The following is a 19,326-nucleotide window of genomic DNA, read 5'->3' on the forward strand; positions in this document are numbered from 1 at the left end:
TTTTCTTCCTCCCCCGCTTCAGCAGAGAAAATTCAGTGGTATGTCAGGTGAATGAAACTTACAGACAGCAGTGGTATAGCAACTTTGCCTAGAAAGTCAGCACTTCGATCGCGGTCTTCATCGTAAACTGTCACTTCAAGCACCGAGTGGATATCTTTTATATTACTACAAAGGAAGTAGTACACACAGTGGAGAGAGGAAGTGACTTACACCAGCAAGTACTAAGGACAAAAGTGTGAAAGGTTAGCACAAACAGATACCCATCTCTTTTTCCAAGCCATGGAGGAGAACAGAACTTAAGTAAATGAGGCCTCCCTGTGTATAACCAAAATGTGTTCTAAGAGCTGAAATGCTTGCGCTCTCTCTCTCTCTCTGTAAGGCTTTCCCAGCTGAGGTTTGTTTTAAATCTCCTACCTAGGGTTTGCACTGCATGACCTGCAAGGACCAGCACTGGGGGATTTACAGCCCCCAGCAGCAGAACTGAGAGCTTTTAAAGGCTATCCCTTATACACTGCTGCCATTGCTGCGATCTTACTGTAAATACTGTGAAATCTGTGGCTTTGTAAATGGAAATAATTACAAGATACAGGAGCTTATCCTTGCACTGAAAACAAGCTCTTTACTTCTGAAATCCTTGCTTAATTACAAATATACAACAGTCATTACAACAAATAAAGAACAAACAGTAGGAAACAATTCATTTCTCAGCTACTACTGAGGCAAAAAAGCCTGCAAGCTATTAAACACTCCACTGCCATGCACTAGAATGTTACTGTACATTGTAAACTCTTGAGTGAAACATTTATATTCCTTATTTGGAGAAAAAGAATTATTTGAGAGAACTCATTTTTGATCGAATGGCTGAACCAGCAAACACAAATTCAAGCAAAGCAGTTTAACTGCAGTAAAATCTAAGCCTCCAGATGAGGGATTGCTAGCCCAAAAATTAATTAACAAATCTGAGGATAAATATAATATTCAATGCAACTATACACAGAAAAAAGGCCTTAGAGGCCTTCAGAGGTTTTCTAATTGATTCCTGATTAGTCTTTTGTCCTCTATAAATCCAGGCAATTCCTTGAGCAGAGAACACTGCTGAGCATTAGAGGATGATTAGTTATTGGCTCTATTAGTATATAATTAAAAATAAATTAATGAAGAATTTAACATGGTTTTGCAGATACAGAAATGAGAACAACAATAATAAGCTGTTGAAAAGTACAACTATTGAGATTTTTTTTTTTGTTCTGAATTCATTTTTGAGAACTCACTGCAGGTCAAAAAAACCTATGGATGCCAAATATATGACTGACAAATTTAGAGGGGAAAAAAGTTAAATTCACACTGAATTTTAAGATCAAGGGCAAAATATAGCATTTTCATTTATGATAAAGTGAAGTAAGTGTACACAAAGCTAAAGCTTCTACTGGTTTTGCAGAGGATTGTTAGCTGATTTCAGCAGTAGCGCGACCTGGAATGATCAGGTTTTTTCTACTCTTTGGTGTCACATTGCAGTCCGATAGAGAGAAGAAGGGAGAAAAAGAAGGCAACTGAGCAAGACAAATAACAAAGACATTTTGTTTGTGGAAGACTTTTTTTGTACTTTGCCAAAGCCTTTTACTGTCTTCAAAGTAACAGAAGGATAAAAACCCCATAGCATCACTTCATGACAAACTAAATATTTTAGACTGCATTTTACCCAACAGCTGCATTGTACTAGTACTATACTAGAGAGTATTGTGAGAAGTGCAGTTGTTAAATGAAAAGAAGTGGAAAGTATTTGATCTTAATTCAGAGACTTTTAGAATTTCTAACTTTATACAACTGACTAATGTTTTTTAAAGTTAACAATCCCATTTTAATGAAGGTCATAACCACAATATCTTTTTTTCCCTCTCAGAACTTCAGGGGCAAACCCATCACACCGGATTTGGTCCTTGAAACTCTCACTGAACCTAGCAGGAGTCTGGAGTGCTTAGCATTACATATAGCTGGTTTCCAAGAAACAGATCTGGCTTTTTAACCTTTAAAATGATACCACTGCTCTAATTTTTTTTAATGTTTTTAATCTTCAAAAAAGTAGTCAGATGTTTAGTTTAGAAATATCAGTATGTTGTCACTATGCTTCTTCAGAACCACCAGCAGGTATTCTCTTCAACACTCTCCCCTCCAAAAAAATCCACCCAAAACCCACTGCCCTCTTTCCCAATTCAAACACCCACTGCACACCCCCCGCCCCACAAATCCAAACACCTACAATGTGAAGATTTTGTTCCATTCTGGATTGAGGTTCTTGTAGATGGTATGTGTCAGCAATCTGTCATTGTTCAATTCAACTACACAAAATGGGTCACTTTTACCTATAAGAGAAAATTTGGAACAAAATTTATGAACTAAGAAAACACATGATGAGCAAAGTTTAAATAAAAACTAGTTTGGCTTTTTTTTTTCCTTCTCCAAAGTTGTACTGTAATTCTCTTAAGAATTAATTCAAGGAAGTCCTATGGTCTGGATATTCAAGATATTCAAGAGGCCCTCATCTCCTTAATCTATTAACATTCTTTGCTAAAAGAACAGATTTTTGTCTTAAAAAAAATTAAAAAATCACTATACAGATTTTTCTGATGAAAAAACAGCATGTTCCTAAAAGATGCCAAGCACCCTTCTGAGACAGCTGAGAGAACTTTACTTTAATGGTGCCCATACTCCACTGACTGTAATGATAACACAGAGCATTTTGATATGAAAGAAATGTATTATTTCATATTATTTGTAATAACACAGCACCAATCAGAGTTATCAAAAAATTACTTCTTTCACATTATACAAATCCTCTCCCCAAAATCAAGGAGTCTTTAAGACAGTCTCATATAAAAGCTTAACACCAGAGAAAGTGGGCAAGTACAAATAAACAATGAAATTATATCAGCTGGAATGATGGGCTGTAGTCTCAGCACAGCAGAAGGTCAAACATGGTTGAGACTAATGTATACATTAAAGAACAATGAAGTAGCTTTGCATATATTTACAAAAAGGTCCCTCAGCATGACCACCACCAGAAGACAAAGTATGAAGATGCTGCTTTGAAAATGTAATAAGCGATAATGGAAGCAGGATAATGGAAATGGCTACGGAGGTTTATCTTTTTTTTCATCTATAGAAAAAAATCAGGAAAGCAAGTGTGCTTGTGTGTGTGTGCTTAAATGTGAAATAAGCAGCTTATAGCAAAAGACTGCAGGTGAGCAGTGCTTAGATACTGAGCAGAGAGCAAGAAAAATCATCCTGACTACAAGTTTCCTGTTTTACCAGGAAACTTACACTAAGTTTTTTCAAGGTTTGTATTTAAAAAGGTGCCATGGTTTAAGCCCAGACGGAAATCAGGCTCCATGCAGCTGCTCCCCTCCCCCCACTGCCTCAGGTGAGAGAGACAAAACACAGAGATTACGGGTTTAGATAACAATTTACTGGAAACAGCAAGGAGATAAGAAAACGAACAGTAACAGCAACAATACTAATAACAATAGTGTATAGAAGAGTGATTATATGCAAAATGCTCACCAAGTCTGATGCTCCCTCCACCACTTTTTTTTTCCCAAGCCCAAGATAATGAAAAACAATGGCAGACAAACCGTTTGTGCCTGTGTTTTTTCCCCCAAACCCAAGACAATGAAACAATCACAATGCAGACAAACCCTGCCGTTGGGACCAGCACCACCCCACCATTCCACTTGCTGTCTGCTCCCCTGAGAAAGGAAAAAATGGCCGTGCAACATCCATGCACCCCCTTTTTCCCACACCCAAAGCCACACCCTTTCTTCTGGGAAGTGAGAATCCCTGACTTCTACTTCCCCGCCTTGGCAACGATGTGCATGGTATAGAATAATAACCTAGACGGGCCTGCATGGCTCCAGGCTCTGCCCCTGCCCCCCCATCCTTGGCTGAAACTAGGACAAAAGGATAAGAAGAAAAGTAGACAACTGAATCTGATGCTTAACAACAGCCTGGCTGTTTAAAAAGGAACTCTCCAAAGAGGGAGGAAGCAAAAGGCAGCAAGATTGGTATTTCCAGGGTTTCAGGGCACTCCTGAAATTTTCTGGAAGGGTAAGAAGGTGTTGTGAGGTAAACCTGAGGAACTGCTATGACGTAAAGAGCAGTAATGAAAACATGAAGGGCATAGCGGGAAGACAGTTGCAATAAAGAGGCAATAAAGGGAAGAAACCACAATGTCGACTAAATTATTTAACTCATATTTCAAATTATGATAGTAATGACAACTGTATAAATGCTGTCCAAAACAGAGAGACACTGTCCTTCTTACCTATTTTTATTTTCTTCAGTAAGTAAAAGGAATAACTTTTGCCTTTGGCACAGAATACAAGTGTGTACACATAATTTTCACATGAGGCTACAAATATGTAAGTAGAAAGTTGAACAACAAACTGCTGCTCCCTGGACCCAAGGGAACTCTGCTGAAAATTAACAACTGAGTTGCGTACCACAGCATGGCTTGCTCTTGTCTTTAGACTTTCTCTGGGCAGTAAAGTGTTTGAAAGGTATTGAATGTTGGCATTGGCCTTCCACAATCAAATCTAGGACACTAAGCATCTGTATTTCATAATGTCTTCCATAACTCCATATTAGTTTTTCATGCATTATAAGAAGCCATAAATTGAGTAGCTAAATTAATGGGGCTATTTAATGATATTAGGAGGCACATAATTTGTTTCATACCTTATATAAATGACAATGAAATCAATATTTAGACAAAGATGTCCAGGTATAACATCTCCGAAACTGCAGTATTGATTCTGAATACATCAGAGTTTAATGTGCATATTATTAACTTTAATGATAAAGAATAATTGTTTTAAACACATTGTGAATTACAGCTGATGTTTACCTTTTCTGGAAAACAATATACTGCCGTTTCCCATTTTCTTGAAAAATTACTCATTAGTAAGCAGAGATGGATACATCACACTTCTCAATGTTCTACTTTCAAGGCTAAAAGGTGGTAGGAAACTTACACAATTCATATTATTTGAGTTCTGTCGGTTTCAGTATTTGAAAAAGAAATATCCAGAAGATAGTTAAAATAACAAGGCAGTGCTGACATGGCAGGTAAACTACTTTATCTCATTTTTTAAAGTATTATCAATCATATTTGCACATGGTGGTACAATGTGAGTTGAGCTTATGAATCATATACAGATACAAGAAAATGCACTGCAGCATATACAGGCCATCTTCTACAAACAAAGAGAAGGTATTTACTACACTTATTTATTTTCTGCATCTATTGGAATGTGCTTTTTCAATGACTCTTCTTATAGATTTAGATGGATATCAATCAATAATATGTAACATTAATTACAGAGCTCCTCAATCAAACCAAAGACAAATGGTTTCCAGAAATGAAAAAATCCCTCAGTCACAGTCAACATTTCATGCCTCCTCCCCCCACCATTTGAAAACAGTTCAAGACCAAATATGAATAAAGGCAATATCATGAAATGGTTCAAGGGAGGGTCCAAATATCATGGCTAACAAATAGAAGCTTCAACATCTCTGCTCAGGAATACTGGTTTTATCATATAAGAAGGCTCTGAAGTTCCCATAGGCAAAGCCCTTCACCATTGCATATGGGCACTTCTTTCATATGCTAAAACACTCAACTAAGCTTGGTATCTGAAAGGCAACACTCTTTGCTGACATGCTCAACATACAGTATGTGCAAACGTTATTAGGATACTAACTAAAATAAGTGAACATGATCCAGAAATGTACAAAGACTTGGTGAAACTCATATCCATCTGTCATCTTTCAAGTTCTCATTATTAGAAATAATTACTGCCATCTTAACTCTCACTGACAGCCTTGGCAACCTGCTGCACTGTGAGAGTGTTCAAAATAATGGGATTGTTCCCAATGAAAGCCTTAAGAGGGCACTAAAATATTAAAATACGTCCTTAGGTCTCCTTGGTTCCTACGACGACCAAAAAGATCCAGCATCACTATATTATTCAAACCCAGTACCTTAAGCACAACACATACTCTAACCAAGGTAGCCTCAGACAACTTCTGTCAGGTAATGTGATTAGCAATTTCAAACAAGAGATACAGAAATGGTTTTCCTCATTTTTATACGAAAGAAACACATGTTCAGAAAAGCATATGCTCTCCATTTAGCTTGTCTAACAGTACACTTAAAAACCTCTGATTGGACTTGTGCTGCCTATGCTCCATTACATCATTCTATATTATGCTGTCATCACAAGTATGCTTTTCACTACAGACTAAATCACAACTGTCATATATAAGTGTATATAACCTGACACATGTCAAGAACGACTACCCAAATCTCTGTGGCTACTGAGGATCTTCCAATTAGCAATCCCCTCATCCCCTCTCCATGTCTTAAATAGGCCTCCAGCTACTATTCCAGTGACTTCAGAGGCACTTAGCTATCGATCAGGTGGACATCTACAAAAAGCTCCTGTGCTTGGCACTATGCATGGGTAAGATAACCACCACCTGCATATGGCACTTAAACATTAAAAGCATGTTCCCAGAAGGACCAACATGAGCACTTCAAATTCTGAGTAATCCCATGACCTCAGTGGGACTAAGTGCTAGTATGCCTATCAACATTTGAAGGAAATAAAAGTAGGTAGTAAAATAAATAAAAAGTAGGTAGTAAAAAACAAAGTACATCTTCCCACTTATTGAAATCAAACCTGCAGAAACCTCAATATGAAGCAAAACAAATCTCATTAATCCATTCTGTTGCTGTAATGTCTCATGCTTTTTGGACTCTACTTGTACAGTCCTAAGGGCTCCTGAAATTACAGAAATGAACCGCTGATTTACATAATATTCATAATTGGAAGGGAAAGCAGCATCTCTTTTGACAGATCTCCCTCACCCTTTTCCCCCTTTATCCATTACAGAAGTGGACTATCTAAGAACATCCTCTAGAAGAAGTCTTACTTTGTAATGTATGCTAACACTGAAAAGAAGAACTACTTATCTTTTGAAGCTTCCCATTTTATGCCACACATTGCATCTAGTTCAACAGATACCCTTGTTTGTGCTATGCTGTATTGCATTTAATGTTTAGACAGTTGCAAGACCAGAGCACAAATTGAAATTACCTTACATAGATCTAACTTAGCACTGTGTTCCTCACATTGCACGTGATGCACACATTAAAATTATAGTCATTTACTTGTGTGATGGTTTCACTCAGGCCTTGCTGGAGACCAGCTTGTAACCAGGAAGGAACTAGGAAGGTGATCACGGAAGCATTCCATGCTATTCCTTTACGTAACTTGAGGTATAAATAAAGCCAGCAGGAGGGACCTCCCTCTCTTCCTTTCCGACGAGGTTCGAGAACGGTGGGTCCCTGTCCTGGTCTGGCTTATCTGGAGCTGAGGCCTACAGTGACTGCTGTTATCTGCCACGTGTGAGGGGAGAGCGCTGGGCCGTGTCTGGCCATCCTGCTTGTTCAAAGGGAAGTGGTGGGATTTTGCTACTTTACCTTCAGTTGGCTGGTTGACTTGTTTGATCTTTGTCCCTTTTTGTCCTTTTCCCTTCTCCCTCCCCCTCTTCCCTTTTTAGGGGAGCTGTTTGGGATTTCGGGAGTCGTGGTGTATAGTATTCTCATTGTATATATCTGTCTCATAGGTAAAATATATATATATATATTTTTTGCTATAGCTTTGGCTGCTTAAGTAGTTTTTTTTTCCTCTTCCCTCTCTGGGAAGCAGGTCCTTGTTGTCGAGTTTCGGGGACTTGGCAGGAAGCCAGCTCGAAACTTGTCACCTTATTTCTTAGAACTACCACATGCTCCTGGATGAACACCCATAACCTGAAATCAGCCCAACTCTGCAACAGAGGACAATCAGGAACTATAGATGTCTTATTTGTTGTTTGCTTCAAAACTGAAAGTCCTCCATAGCCCAGGAAGTCCTTCACAAATGAATCAAAGTCAGTTCAGAGCTCAAATTCATTATCTGTATCTCAGAAGTTTGATCACCAAAACATTTTTCTCCTGCAAGTATATAAAATTCACTTTTTCATCATGGAAAAGATAACTAAACAGTGATTTATAGAAGCAACTTTTAATTGCTTCTCAAAATATTTAGAAAACCAAAACAACAAAACCTTACTCTCCACACAATTTTAGCTTCTGAATTTTTTTCTCAAGTAGCTACAGAACCATTTTGTCTGTGTTTTTTCACTTGGAAAGGTTTGGGAAAGGCCCTTTCCATCAGTTCAAACACCACAAAACTTCCACATCTGTATATCAGCTAGCTCTTTGTGCTGGAACTCATAAACAAGCACCAAACACACTAGGTGACTTGTGAACCCTGGTGAAATGATGGTCATGGGCTGGTGGACTGGTCTCTGACACATGCCACTGCAGCCTATCTGCCAGGCTGGAGGTGAGCTGGACTCCGCCCAGTCTAGAGAGCAGCTACAATAACAAACCGTCCAGTGTTATTTCAAATTCACTACAGAAGTAGTGCTTTATCACAAGAGATGGTAGAGACATGACAAAGAAGATGCAAGGATCTTTTATTTGTATAATTATGAACTTTACCTGAATGTTACAGCTGTCAAACTGCAATATGACATAATTCATATTTCGGGGCAAGTTAAATAGATCTGTCCTTCAGTAGTCCCTGAGGGGAAAATTGTCCAATATAAATCTTGGTAAACTGTTTTCCCTGAAAAAATTAATTTCGGGGCATAGCATTTCTTCCAAACAGAGGCTTCAATTCAACACAACTGTACTTTCACACTCACTTCCTAGCTCCACTTGTACACAAAGTAGAGCTTTTCCTTGATGAAACACTATCAAAGCTTAAATTCGCATTTCTTGCTTACTGGTTTTGTACAACTGTGATGTCCTTTTATTATAAAACTCTATTAAATGCATGCATTTGTCTCCAGAAAACTGCATGTCATTTGCATATTATTCAGTTAATATTGCAAAAAATGAGACTTTAGTAAACAAAAATATGGAAACATCCATATTTTATGCAGTAAGATGATTCTCTGCTTTACAGAGGAAAAAAACACTTGTGTACAGTAATAAACATCATGCTTTTCTGTTTTCAATCACTGAAATTCCAGCCTTTAGGAAAGAAAATGAAAAATTAGAAACACCATCAGCCACGGCAGAAAGACTCTGTCTTTCTTAATTAGAGCTGCCATGGAACTACCATGGATGCAATTGCTCTTCAGAGTAGATGCAAGCAAAGAAGCACATGGCAGACCTATCTGTCCCCTGAAAAAGTTATTGCACTTCATAAGTATTAACTCACATGGGACAGAAGATAGCATGGGGCTAGATACCCTTGAGCCTTGCAGAGGTACTTCTACCATGGCTTTAGAAAACATGCATTGCTAAAGTATATCTCCAGGGACAAAAATAATTTCCTAATTTTGCTGTTTCAAATGTATTCTCAACAAAAGGAACCAGATGGCAGGCTAAATATAGATTGGCACTTAACATCTACCTGGCACTGATCAGTCTATAAAGTTACATAAACTGATAGAAAGTCAACTTCAGCATTAGCTAGACCATGAATCAATGTAAAGTAGATTTCTAACCTTATTCTAAACTAAATATTACATGAATTTTTGCATTATTGAAATTACATTATCAAAACGGAACTAAAAATGTTTTGGACAGTTTAAAAGCCTAATAAGGGATTTCAATTCCATTTCTGCTTTTATAAGTCAAGTTCTCACACCATGACCTCATGAAATTCAACTAACTTTAACATGGTTAAGAAAGCCAAAATATTATTTGAATATTTCATAGGCTATTATGGTCCTCTCCTACCTCTGGCCATGCCTATCCACTACGGATCTAAAAGAAAAACAGCAAAAAAAGGCCTTTATTTTTTGGGAAGACAAGACAGCCAGTTCATGACTCTGGGGGGCAGTGCCACTCATGCAGACGCTAATGTCACTAATGTTGTTCCAAGCTCCCTGCCAGCCAGCTGCTTGCAACAGAGCAGTCAGTCTGACCTTTGGCCAGGAGGAGGAATGGCTCAATAGCATGAGAAACTGCCTTATCTAATGGATTAAATACAGGACCCAAGCCAAATGGCAGCTTTGAGAAGGATTTGCTCTGTTGGCCTTAGCCAAGTCAGTTAACCTTTCTTAGTTTTCCATCTTTAAAATGGAAATTATAATTCCACTCTATCTGTGCTGCTGCAAACATGTTGCAACAGACTGATATAATGAATGCCTGAGGTGTCTTACCAAGCAAGGTAGTGTAGTGCCATAACCAAGTTAAACTCATCTCCACAGAGTATTTACAGAAAAAGAAAATTTAATAATCACAAGATATCCTTTCAGTGTAAATTTAATTGTAAATGCTATGGTTAACAAAAAATATCTTTTAATAAAATATCTTTTAAAAATATCTTTTAAATCCTAAATTTGCCATTACTATCCTAGAAATGGTAGTTGAAAAAACACTAGTTCTGCAGTATGTGATAATGGACCGAAGTCTTCAGGCAACCTATATTATAGGACTTGGTGAGACTTTATCTACCATAGGTAGATAAAAGTCCTGCTCATCTACTAGATTTTCATACTTAGTGGAGACAGTTCAAGTGTATATTGAAATATGTTTGCCTCTAATTGACAGAGCAAATTACTTTTGGAACCGTATTTCCAAAGGGCCACTGAAAATTTATTTCTTCAATTTTACATGCATGGGCTTCCATACCTTTGTGAATTTAATGTTTGTGTACTCTGATATTTCCTAGCATCGGAAGAACAATTTCAAAGATGTGATGTTAAGACAGTTTAGTAGAACAGATTTTAGAAAAATCATTTACATTTTGCACAATTAGCCATCTTGGTGTCTTCATCATACTTTCAAGTACTGTAATAAAAATTTTACATGGAATTTTCTTAGAAGAGAGGTTGAATTCCAGACATAAAACTGAAAAAAAAAAAGAATAAAACAAAAATCTGACTAATTTTCTATGCTTAGTTTCTACTTTTCAGAGGAGGAAAAGCCTGAAAATTTCGACTGCAGACCTAAATATCACAGTAAAGTCCATCTGATATACCAGGTTCTGAAATTACAGTACACAGAAAAAATGCAAACAATTGATTATTAATGAGGTCAGAAATACAAATAAATTCACTTCTAATGAAGACTGGAGACACAGTAATCAAAGTGTTAAAAATTCATTTCATGCACATCTCATTTGCCTCTTAGCTGATATTTACCACATAATTCTGTGAGAAAGTGGAGGCCTAAGATGCTCCCGATAAATGTCTCAATTAATTGTACAGAGGTAGCCCTCTTTGAGCTGAACCAGAGCTGTGAGCTCTTTATTAAAAGCACTATTCGGTAGCCTGTAACCTTGTTCCTTGACTCCTCTCTAGTTTCCAATTTAAACAAGTCCCCATGCAGCCCACTCTAAAGGGCTTTGTCTCCCTGTCATTGTTATGAGAGCCGAGGCATCCTGGAAGTGTGAAATCAGACCTCATGAGCTGAACGGTTCCCCAGGGAACGCCAGACCATGCAGAAGGTCAAAGTCATGGGCTGGACCATCTGAAAGCGTCTGATCGGTGGTCTGTGACACAGCAAGAGGGATGGGGGTAGGGGGAGAGGGGAGCCAGGGGCTAGAATTGAACACATCTTAATTAAAGCCCAAAGGCAGCAAAATAAACTGTTTTCTAGGCAGGCCATCTTATGAAGCTTGGGTTTTGCTCTGCTAATCTGAGTTGCTATTATTCCTTTAAAACACAGCACTTTTGCTGGAATCAGTCAAACCTGTGGCAGATCTTTTCTCATACTGCTTGCTTCTCATAAGGCAGAGATTTTGAATTTTGTTTTGTGACACAAGGAAAAGGACGGATGCACCTGCCCCAGTAAAGGAGATGCAGGCACTGCCTTGCAAAGCCAGCAACCTTTGATCACCTATACCCAGTTAGGCTGTGAAAGGAATACATGTATCTATTTCCTAAACCTAAACTATGTTACAGTAAAGAGCCTATTGCTTTCTGAAATTTGTAGGCCTTAGGTGAAAACCATACGTATAATGTCAGAAGCCAACTATCATGATGAGTCCATTATACTTTAGGTTTTACTGCATCATCAGAGTATTTCTTCACGTCATTGTAGGCACAGCTCCTACCCTGCCAGGACTCCACAAGCTGCCAAATCCTTGAGAAGGTCTGCCACAGAAAACACAAGTCAGCAAAGATGTAGGGAAACAGAAAAATATAACTTCTCATAGCTGAGGATTTAGGGAGAAAACAGCCATGCATTGAATAGCTAAAACACAATGGAAGATTCAACTGAAAATTTCTTCTCAGAGCAAGAAGAAAAAAGTAAAGTCCATGCTCAACATCTTTCCATTCATTAGATTAGAGTTCCAAATAATCACACTAAAAAATATGTAATTTTGAGGATGGTGTATTTACTGTGACTATAATTTCCAACAGAACGTAATTTTGCACTGGTGGAATTCAACTGGTGAAAAATTGTGTTTTGACCATGGAAAGACACTGTTTTCCTCTGAGAAAACATCCTCACAGACCCAGCAATTCCCCCAAAGGCCCCAGTCCTGAAAGATGCCCTGTTTTTCAGCTGTTCCCAAAATCAAGGTGAGCTTTCAAGCACCAGTGGGGAATCTCTCAACCCCTCAGTGGTCCTTCCTTTAAAGCCTAGACCTCTTTGCGAGTGGGTCGAGTGAGAAGTCTGACTGACTTTATTTTATACTGGGATATTTTTAATACCCAGTTATAGCATGCTCCAGCAGTGTCCCATTTCAAAACTGGTAGTGCCCACTTGCTCCCCTGGCCACAATTCAACTGATATTTCCACTTACTCTGGCTCCCTATTCAATGCATGTGTATGTGAGGAGGCTTCTAAGCTTAGGTCTGAACCACCACCCTTAATCACTCTCCTTCTAAAAAAAAAATCTGTACTAACTTTAAAGATTTGAAGTGCACTGTCCAACACCAGACTATTGAAATTGGAGAAAAAAACTGCCCTGGCTATCAACAGTTTATTAGGGGCTTAACTGAAGTGACCTACTGTAGCAGCATTCAGCTGAAAAAGGCTATGAGCTTTCTGACAAAAGGAGAAGAATTGAGGGTTTCATTAAAAAGTAATTTGTGTTTTTTACTCATTCATTCAACAGGAGTCTCAATTACTCTTTATTCACACAGAGTTAATACAGTATTACAATGCTGCTCGATGAATGTACAGTAACAAAAGAAAAATTTCATGTTTTGAAAGGGAAAAAAAAATCCTTGCAACATTGATGACTACTTAAAAGACTACAGAAATCTTTTTCTGTCTGTGCTTATGCTTAATGATGGAATACTAAGGATTTAAAGAATCTACTCAGCTCAAACTAATAAAATTTGATTTATTACTTCACATGAAAAGATTCCTGGAAGTGAAATGGGATGCATTCAGCAGGAAGGAAGCAGAGTAAACCACACAGATACTATACAGTTGTTCTAGCTACTTTTCAGACTCAGGGACAAAAGATTAACTCTGAAAACACAACACAGTAAGAAAAGCAAACTAGTCCTTAGTTTTTACTCAAAGAAGCAGTCCTTAGTGGTGTGAGTAACACAGATGGCAGCACTCTCCTTACTGACTAGTAAGTATTGCTTAGTTGAGTAAGGGTGGTGGGCCAAGTTTTTACAAAATTTCTCCAAACATGATTTACTGACAATCGCCAAACAGCTACTTTGAGTTATTTCTCAATATTACAATGGAAAGTTTAATTTTAAATGAATGATTTGTACATACCAACAAGTTACTAAAAAATAGCTATAAATTATTACAGTAGATAATAAACCTCCTTTGCCCTCTTTTCAAAATGCCAGGTACTTTTGTCCAAAATATATAATGATTTCTGTCACATCTGAAATGTGCAGCCATCTTAGTATCTGCTGTATAAATGCTTTTTCTTACTAAAAACCAGAATATTTTGTTATTATAAGACACGGGAAGATATCGAGTGTTCTTCCCCTTCTTTCTGATTGTCATCCTAAATGCAACGTCTGAAAACTTTCGGTAGCTCTGTACATCTTTAATTGAATCAAAGGTATTTCCAAAACAATTGTTCAACCAGCACAAATAACATGTTCATTTGAAAAAGTCGAAGACTGAACGAGATGAGGGACTGAATTATTCCATTTGCCCCTGAATAACTTAATCTCTCTCTCTGTTCAGACCACATTGGATTATAAGGTCAAAGCATAGTGAGGAATCTTTAGCAGCATTCCTCCAACCTCCCCAAAAACAGAATCTGTTATTTTGTGTGCCATAAACTGGATCAGTTTCAGCAATAAAATATTTCCACTGTTACCTTGTCTGAAATCCTGACAGTCCTGCTAATTATCAAAAAAATATTGAAAGTGAATAAGTTGTTATGTAACTACATCTGCTCCCATAACAGAACATTTATGTCCTAACAGCAATTAAACCAGGTAAGTCTAGCTTCCTTTTATCTTCTTTTTTTTTTTTTTTTTAAAGCAGAGATGGTTGTTTTCTGATACAGATGCAGAAAATTTTGCTCCGTTCAACTTGTGCAGCACGAAGGTGATTGTACTTAGAAGAGCTAACTTTGACATTTCTGGAGAAATATGGCCAGTATGGCTGAAATACTTTCCCTTTATTGTGAAAAGTTAAATGTCGTATTAACTATTCAACTTACATCACATAAAATAGAGAATAAAAAAAAATTGTTTTCCTTCTTGAAAAGATAAGCAGTAGCTACAGTAAACTGCATGTACTTGAAATGTCTGAAACCCACAGCAGGCTTGCTAAACATCTGAAAGATATCAACTGGTTCTTTCAGCAACAACTTTAAAGCAGTATCTAAGTCAAGCACCTTTCATTTGCCTTGTCCCTTGGAATTCAGCTTTAATGTTGATAATTTTGTATAGTTTCATCTACTAAGAAAAAGAAGGGTTTTCTATGTAATTTTTACAAGGTCTCTGATGGAGAAAAATGTGTATTTTGCCCTTATGAGAAATAACCTATTTAGGGCTATGCTACCATTAGAATGACTTGCTGCCTTGCTTTCAAAAGTTCTTTTTGCTTGTGTTTAAATTTTTTCATTACTGAGCAAAAAGTGAAATGCGCAAACAGAATACAATGTTTATAAGAGCTTCTGTTTTAAGCATTTTTTTTCCCATTTCTAAAAAGACCCATTTTTACTATGGTATTTACTGTCACAGAAACTAAATGAATCCTTGCCTGTGACATCAGCTGCCATCAATGCCTCTGCCCTGATGACCTTCACCTGAAGAAATCCCACATCGCTGATGTTATGGAACATCATCATTGGACTCTAAAAAATAATAAAAAGAAAAATAATTCTGGATTGCAAAAAAGACAAACCAAAAGCAAGATTAATAGTCTCCTCCCTAGCCCAGACACGAGTTACTATGTAAATATGTCCATGTATTCAGACTTTTAAATATTATTCTCTGAAGAAGTACAGTTGTCAGCATTTCTTTCTGTACTTTGCAACTTTAACTATTAATGAAAATTACAAAGGAAAAATTAGAATATTAATTATTATATCTAACATTAATTCTAGTGAACCAATCCCCAATAGTATATGAACAACTGTACTTCAAAATTTGAAATAAGAGCAGTGAATTAACAAAATAACACAAACAATAAAACTATTCTTCTCCCTGAATTATTTTGCAAAATCTATGTTCACATTTTCTTTTTGATGGTTCCAATAATATCCTAACAGTGACCTAGGGCCAATATAGTTGTTTTGTAGTTGACTATTATAGACAAGCTTGCATATAACATATATGCCTATATACGCTTGCAAGTAACATGAGCAAAAGCAATCAAAAGACAATAACAACAACTTAATAATTTTCATAATAATCACATGCGAAAAGGATAAAAAAATAATTGAAGTAAGTTTCAAATTAAATGGCAGAAAGCTTTTACCACAAATTATAATATTTCTTTAGTACAAATTTCTTCAACATCTATGTATATTAAAAAGAAAAAGAAAAAACTTAAGAGCAGACTAACATTTGCATTTATTCATCTAACACAGATTTAGAAAGCTGATTGAAAAGTATGTTCTGTTGCTGCTTTTTTCCGAGTAACAAAAACTAACAAACTGCAAGTATTGCACTAATTAGGTGTGACAAGCTATAATTCTCAAACTCTAATTCTGAATATAATTTAAAATTTGAAGAATTTCGGATGTTAGAACATTGAATGCAACTTTGAATATGTAATCCATTAATAACTAACCTAGCTTTACAATTCAGTTTGATAACCTAGGAGAGGATCCCAAAGTATAGGATTAAATAGTAAAATTACGGATTGCAAATGTATTTAAAACCATATACAAACGTCGCTTAATTTTTGTTTGTTTTGCAAGTCTTGTTTATAAATATTAGCACATATCTTTATTTCAAAATCTGGACTAATGCATCTAATGCCTGTCATCTTTCCTAAAATTTTAATGTAGTGAAACATTTCCACTGCCCGTGACAGTGTCCAAGTTTCCATAAAAAGCAAACACCAGGTAAAACCCCATCTCAACAATTCTTTAATTTATCACTAGGCAAAATTAACTGTTTGGAAAACCAGAATAAATAACATCATTAGATCTAAAAACCACACATGCTGCTTAAATGAAATAATAAATGCTAGCTTGCAAAAAACCCCAGTATGCTTATCCATAGACAAACTATCCATTAAGATGTTAAACATATAATAAGCATCCCTGTCTATTACTAAGAGAATTTTAAGAGTTAATTCACAATGATAATAATTTTAGAAGCCCCAACTGACCATTTACTGTTTACAGTGAAGATCTGATCTTGCTATATTGAACTGAGAAATCCACTTTACTGTAGTAGCCCATGTTACATACATACAAATACATGTATGCAAGTTATCATGGGATAACAGTTAATAAATTTTTACCTATTTTAAGAAGTAAATCATCATAAATACGACTTCAAAATACTGATGGTCAGCTTTAATCACACTCAAACCCTTACTTATGTGCTTACAAGCTGAGGATGGCAGAGATGGTGTTACAGATAGCACTGTTATAATTCAAAGCATCTTGGCACTATCCCTCCTTTATAACAGTAATGATCAGGTTTGGTTTCTGAAGCTTCTTATCAGAACTGGTACCACAGAGATAATGCTTCTTTAATACTGTGATGAAAGTGAAATAATTTATAAAAATATTTCCACATTCTACACAAGTTTCTCAATGACCAAACAAACACCAAGCTGGAGAAATAAAACAAAGCAAAAATCAAACACAAAGCAAGACAAGTGACTGCCCCCACTTCCTATGATGCCAAACAGTCCCCTTTTTCCAAATCCTGGTAAGCTCAATCCTCAGAAAGGCACCAGTGCTGTATTTCGCTTTGCCACCGTCATTAGAATCCCACAGAATAATTATTTTTGAACTTTTAGTTCCAGCAAGTCAGCTGCCTTAGATTCATTCACACATCATAACTCTGCTGAAAATATGATGCCACAGCAGAGGCTCTGGGAGAAGCCTATTACTTTAATACATTACTTTAAATACATAACTTTAAGTAATGATTTATCAGATGATATTCTGTCTTCTTATTTATGATTATTGTTGAAGATATCAAAACCCACATGGTTTCTGAAGCCTCAGATTTCCATAGCAGAGGAATCTGTGATTTGTTGGGAATCTTTTCAGCCCTCAATAGATGGGAAAAGATTGAAATGCTCTGGAGATGAGTCCTCTTTATTTTTTTAATGAAAGGCTGTATAATATATTTTCTGTATGGCTGCAGCAGCTGTCAGGGAGAGCATCTCAGTTCAGCTCTATTATGGGAGAAGCAATACTCCATCCTATGGCATCAAGATACACTAAGGGGCCAGTACTGATTGACAGCTTGTCACCATGACGTCTTATTCCATCTCTGTTATGGAGAAAATTAATGTCACACCACCAGCCTTATGACTCGCTGTCATCTTAGAACTGCTCACCTTTTATCAATGCTCTAAATAACATTTCAAGCCCATCGTCTCACAGTGGATAATCCGGTCAAGGGACATTAAATCAGATGACTGTGAAATGTCATAATAAAAATGGAATGCTAACAACTTCTCTAAACTAGCTCCTCTGGTTTTTAAACTGTGACAAGGGGGACCCTGGGTTCAGCACACCAGTTCTGAAAAGGTCATACAATCTCTCTTGGTCTGTACCCATTAATGCGTCCCCCTCTTCACCCCAAAAGGAATTAATCTTTTCAGGCAATTGTGGTAAAATAATGGTTCAAACAATAATGCCTGTTTAATTTGTAAGGCTCTGATGTTCAGCTACAAATGGTTAAGTGACAGTAATAGAGTAATTTTTTAAGGCTATTTGATCTGATGGCAAGGTCAGCTCATTAACTGTTTTTGGCTGCAGAAAGGGTGCAAAATACATTTCTCTAATGGAAGTTAGATTTTTTTAAGAGGACAAAAAATAAAACCAAAAATACAGCCATTCAGTGGGGAACTGTAGGTCTTGCTAATTGCACGTTGTCCTTGTATTCATTCTGAAGTGGAGATATGAATACCAAAGACAAATTGAACATCAGTGAAAATAAACTACTTGAATTGTGTTAACCCTGGTAATTTCTTTCTTCTGCTGGTCATTTTAATAAAAACAGTAGAATTTATCCAAAAGGTATGTAGAGGCCACAATTTTCAGAAACACATAATGAGAAATTCACACCTTTGCAATATGAATACTGTCCTAAAATATCAACGTTTTCAAATGCATACAGCAATGTAAGAAAAGACACATATCGATGCATATGCAAGAAACAGGAATAAAGCAGATCAACATTATTACACATAATTATGCTTTACACTGGGGACAAAAAAATGAGAATTTAAGAAAACTGATTAATAGTACACAGTCGTAACATGTTTCTGTACTGCTACTGAAATAATCAAAACCATCAGTATCACTTGTCTGCCATATCACCACACAGAATAATCCACAGAAATAGGGTATTGTTGCTCTTGGTAGCAAGAACTATGTCACCTCAAAAACATATCCATCAGAAATTTGTTCTACTTATAGACATCTATTCTGACAACCACAGACTGTCTTGGTGGATTCCAAAATGTGCAATAACTCTCTTAATTGTAATTATTTTTCAAAGATGGTGGACAATACCTTAGCTTTCAGTTCACTTAGGAATATTATATTTAGCCTCTCTAAGTCACCTCTATTAAACCGCGTTTATGATAACACTATTGGTGTATGAGTTGTACAAGCA

At 36.7% G+C, this 19,326-nt stretch overlaps 1 protein-coding gene across 11 annotated transcripts in view; it reads right to left on the reverse strand.

Annotated features, from left to right (window-relative positions):
• The window catches only part of MCTP1 (multiple C2 and transmembrane domain containing 1), a 178,914-nt gene that overhangs the window by 95,331 nt on the left and 64,257 nt on the right, over positions 1 to 19,326 (reverse strand). For all 11 annotated transcript variants that reach the window (XM_064641478.1, XM_064641476.1, XM_064641480.1 and 8 more), the window contains 3 exons: positions 15,269 to 15,362; positions 2,258 to 2,360; positions 63 to 165 (listed from right to left, as the gene is read on the reverse strand). In XM_064641478.1, the coding sequence (XP_064497548.1) occupies positions 63 to 165; positions 2,258 to 2,360; positions 15,269 to 15,362 (300 nt within the window). The remainder of the gene's footprint in view (positions 1 to 62; positions 166 to 2,257; positions 2,361 to 15,268; positions 15,363 to 19,326) is intronic.

Source organism: Pseudopipra pipra, chromosome Z, assembly GCF_036250125.1.
Source record: "Pseudopipra pipra isolate bDixPip1 chromosome Z, bDixPip1.hap1, whole genome shotgun sequence".
Classification (NCBI taxonomy): Eukaryota; Metazoa; Chordata; class Aves; order Passeriformes; family Pipridae; genus Pseudopipra; species Pseudopipra pipra.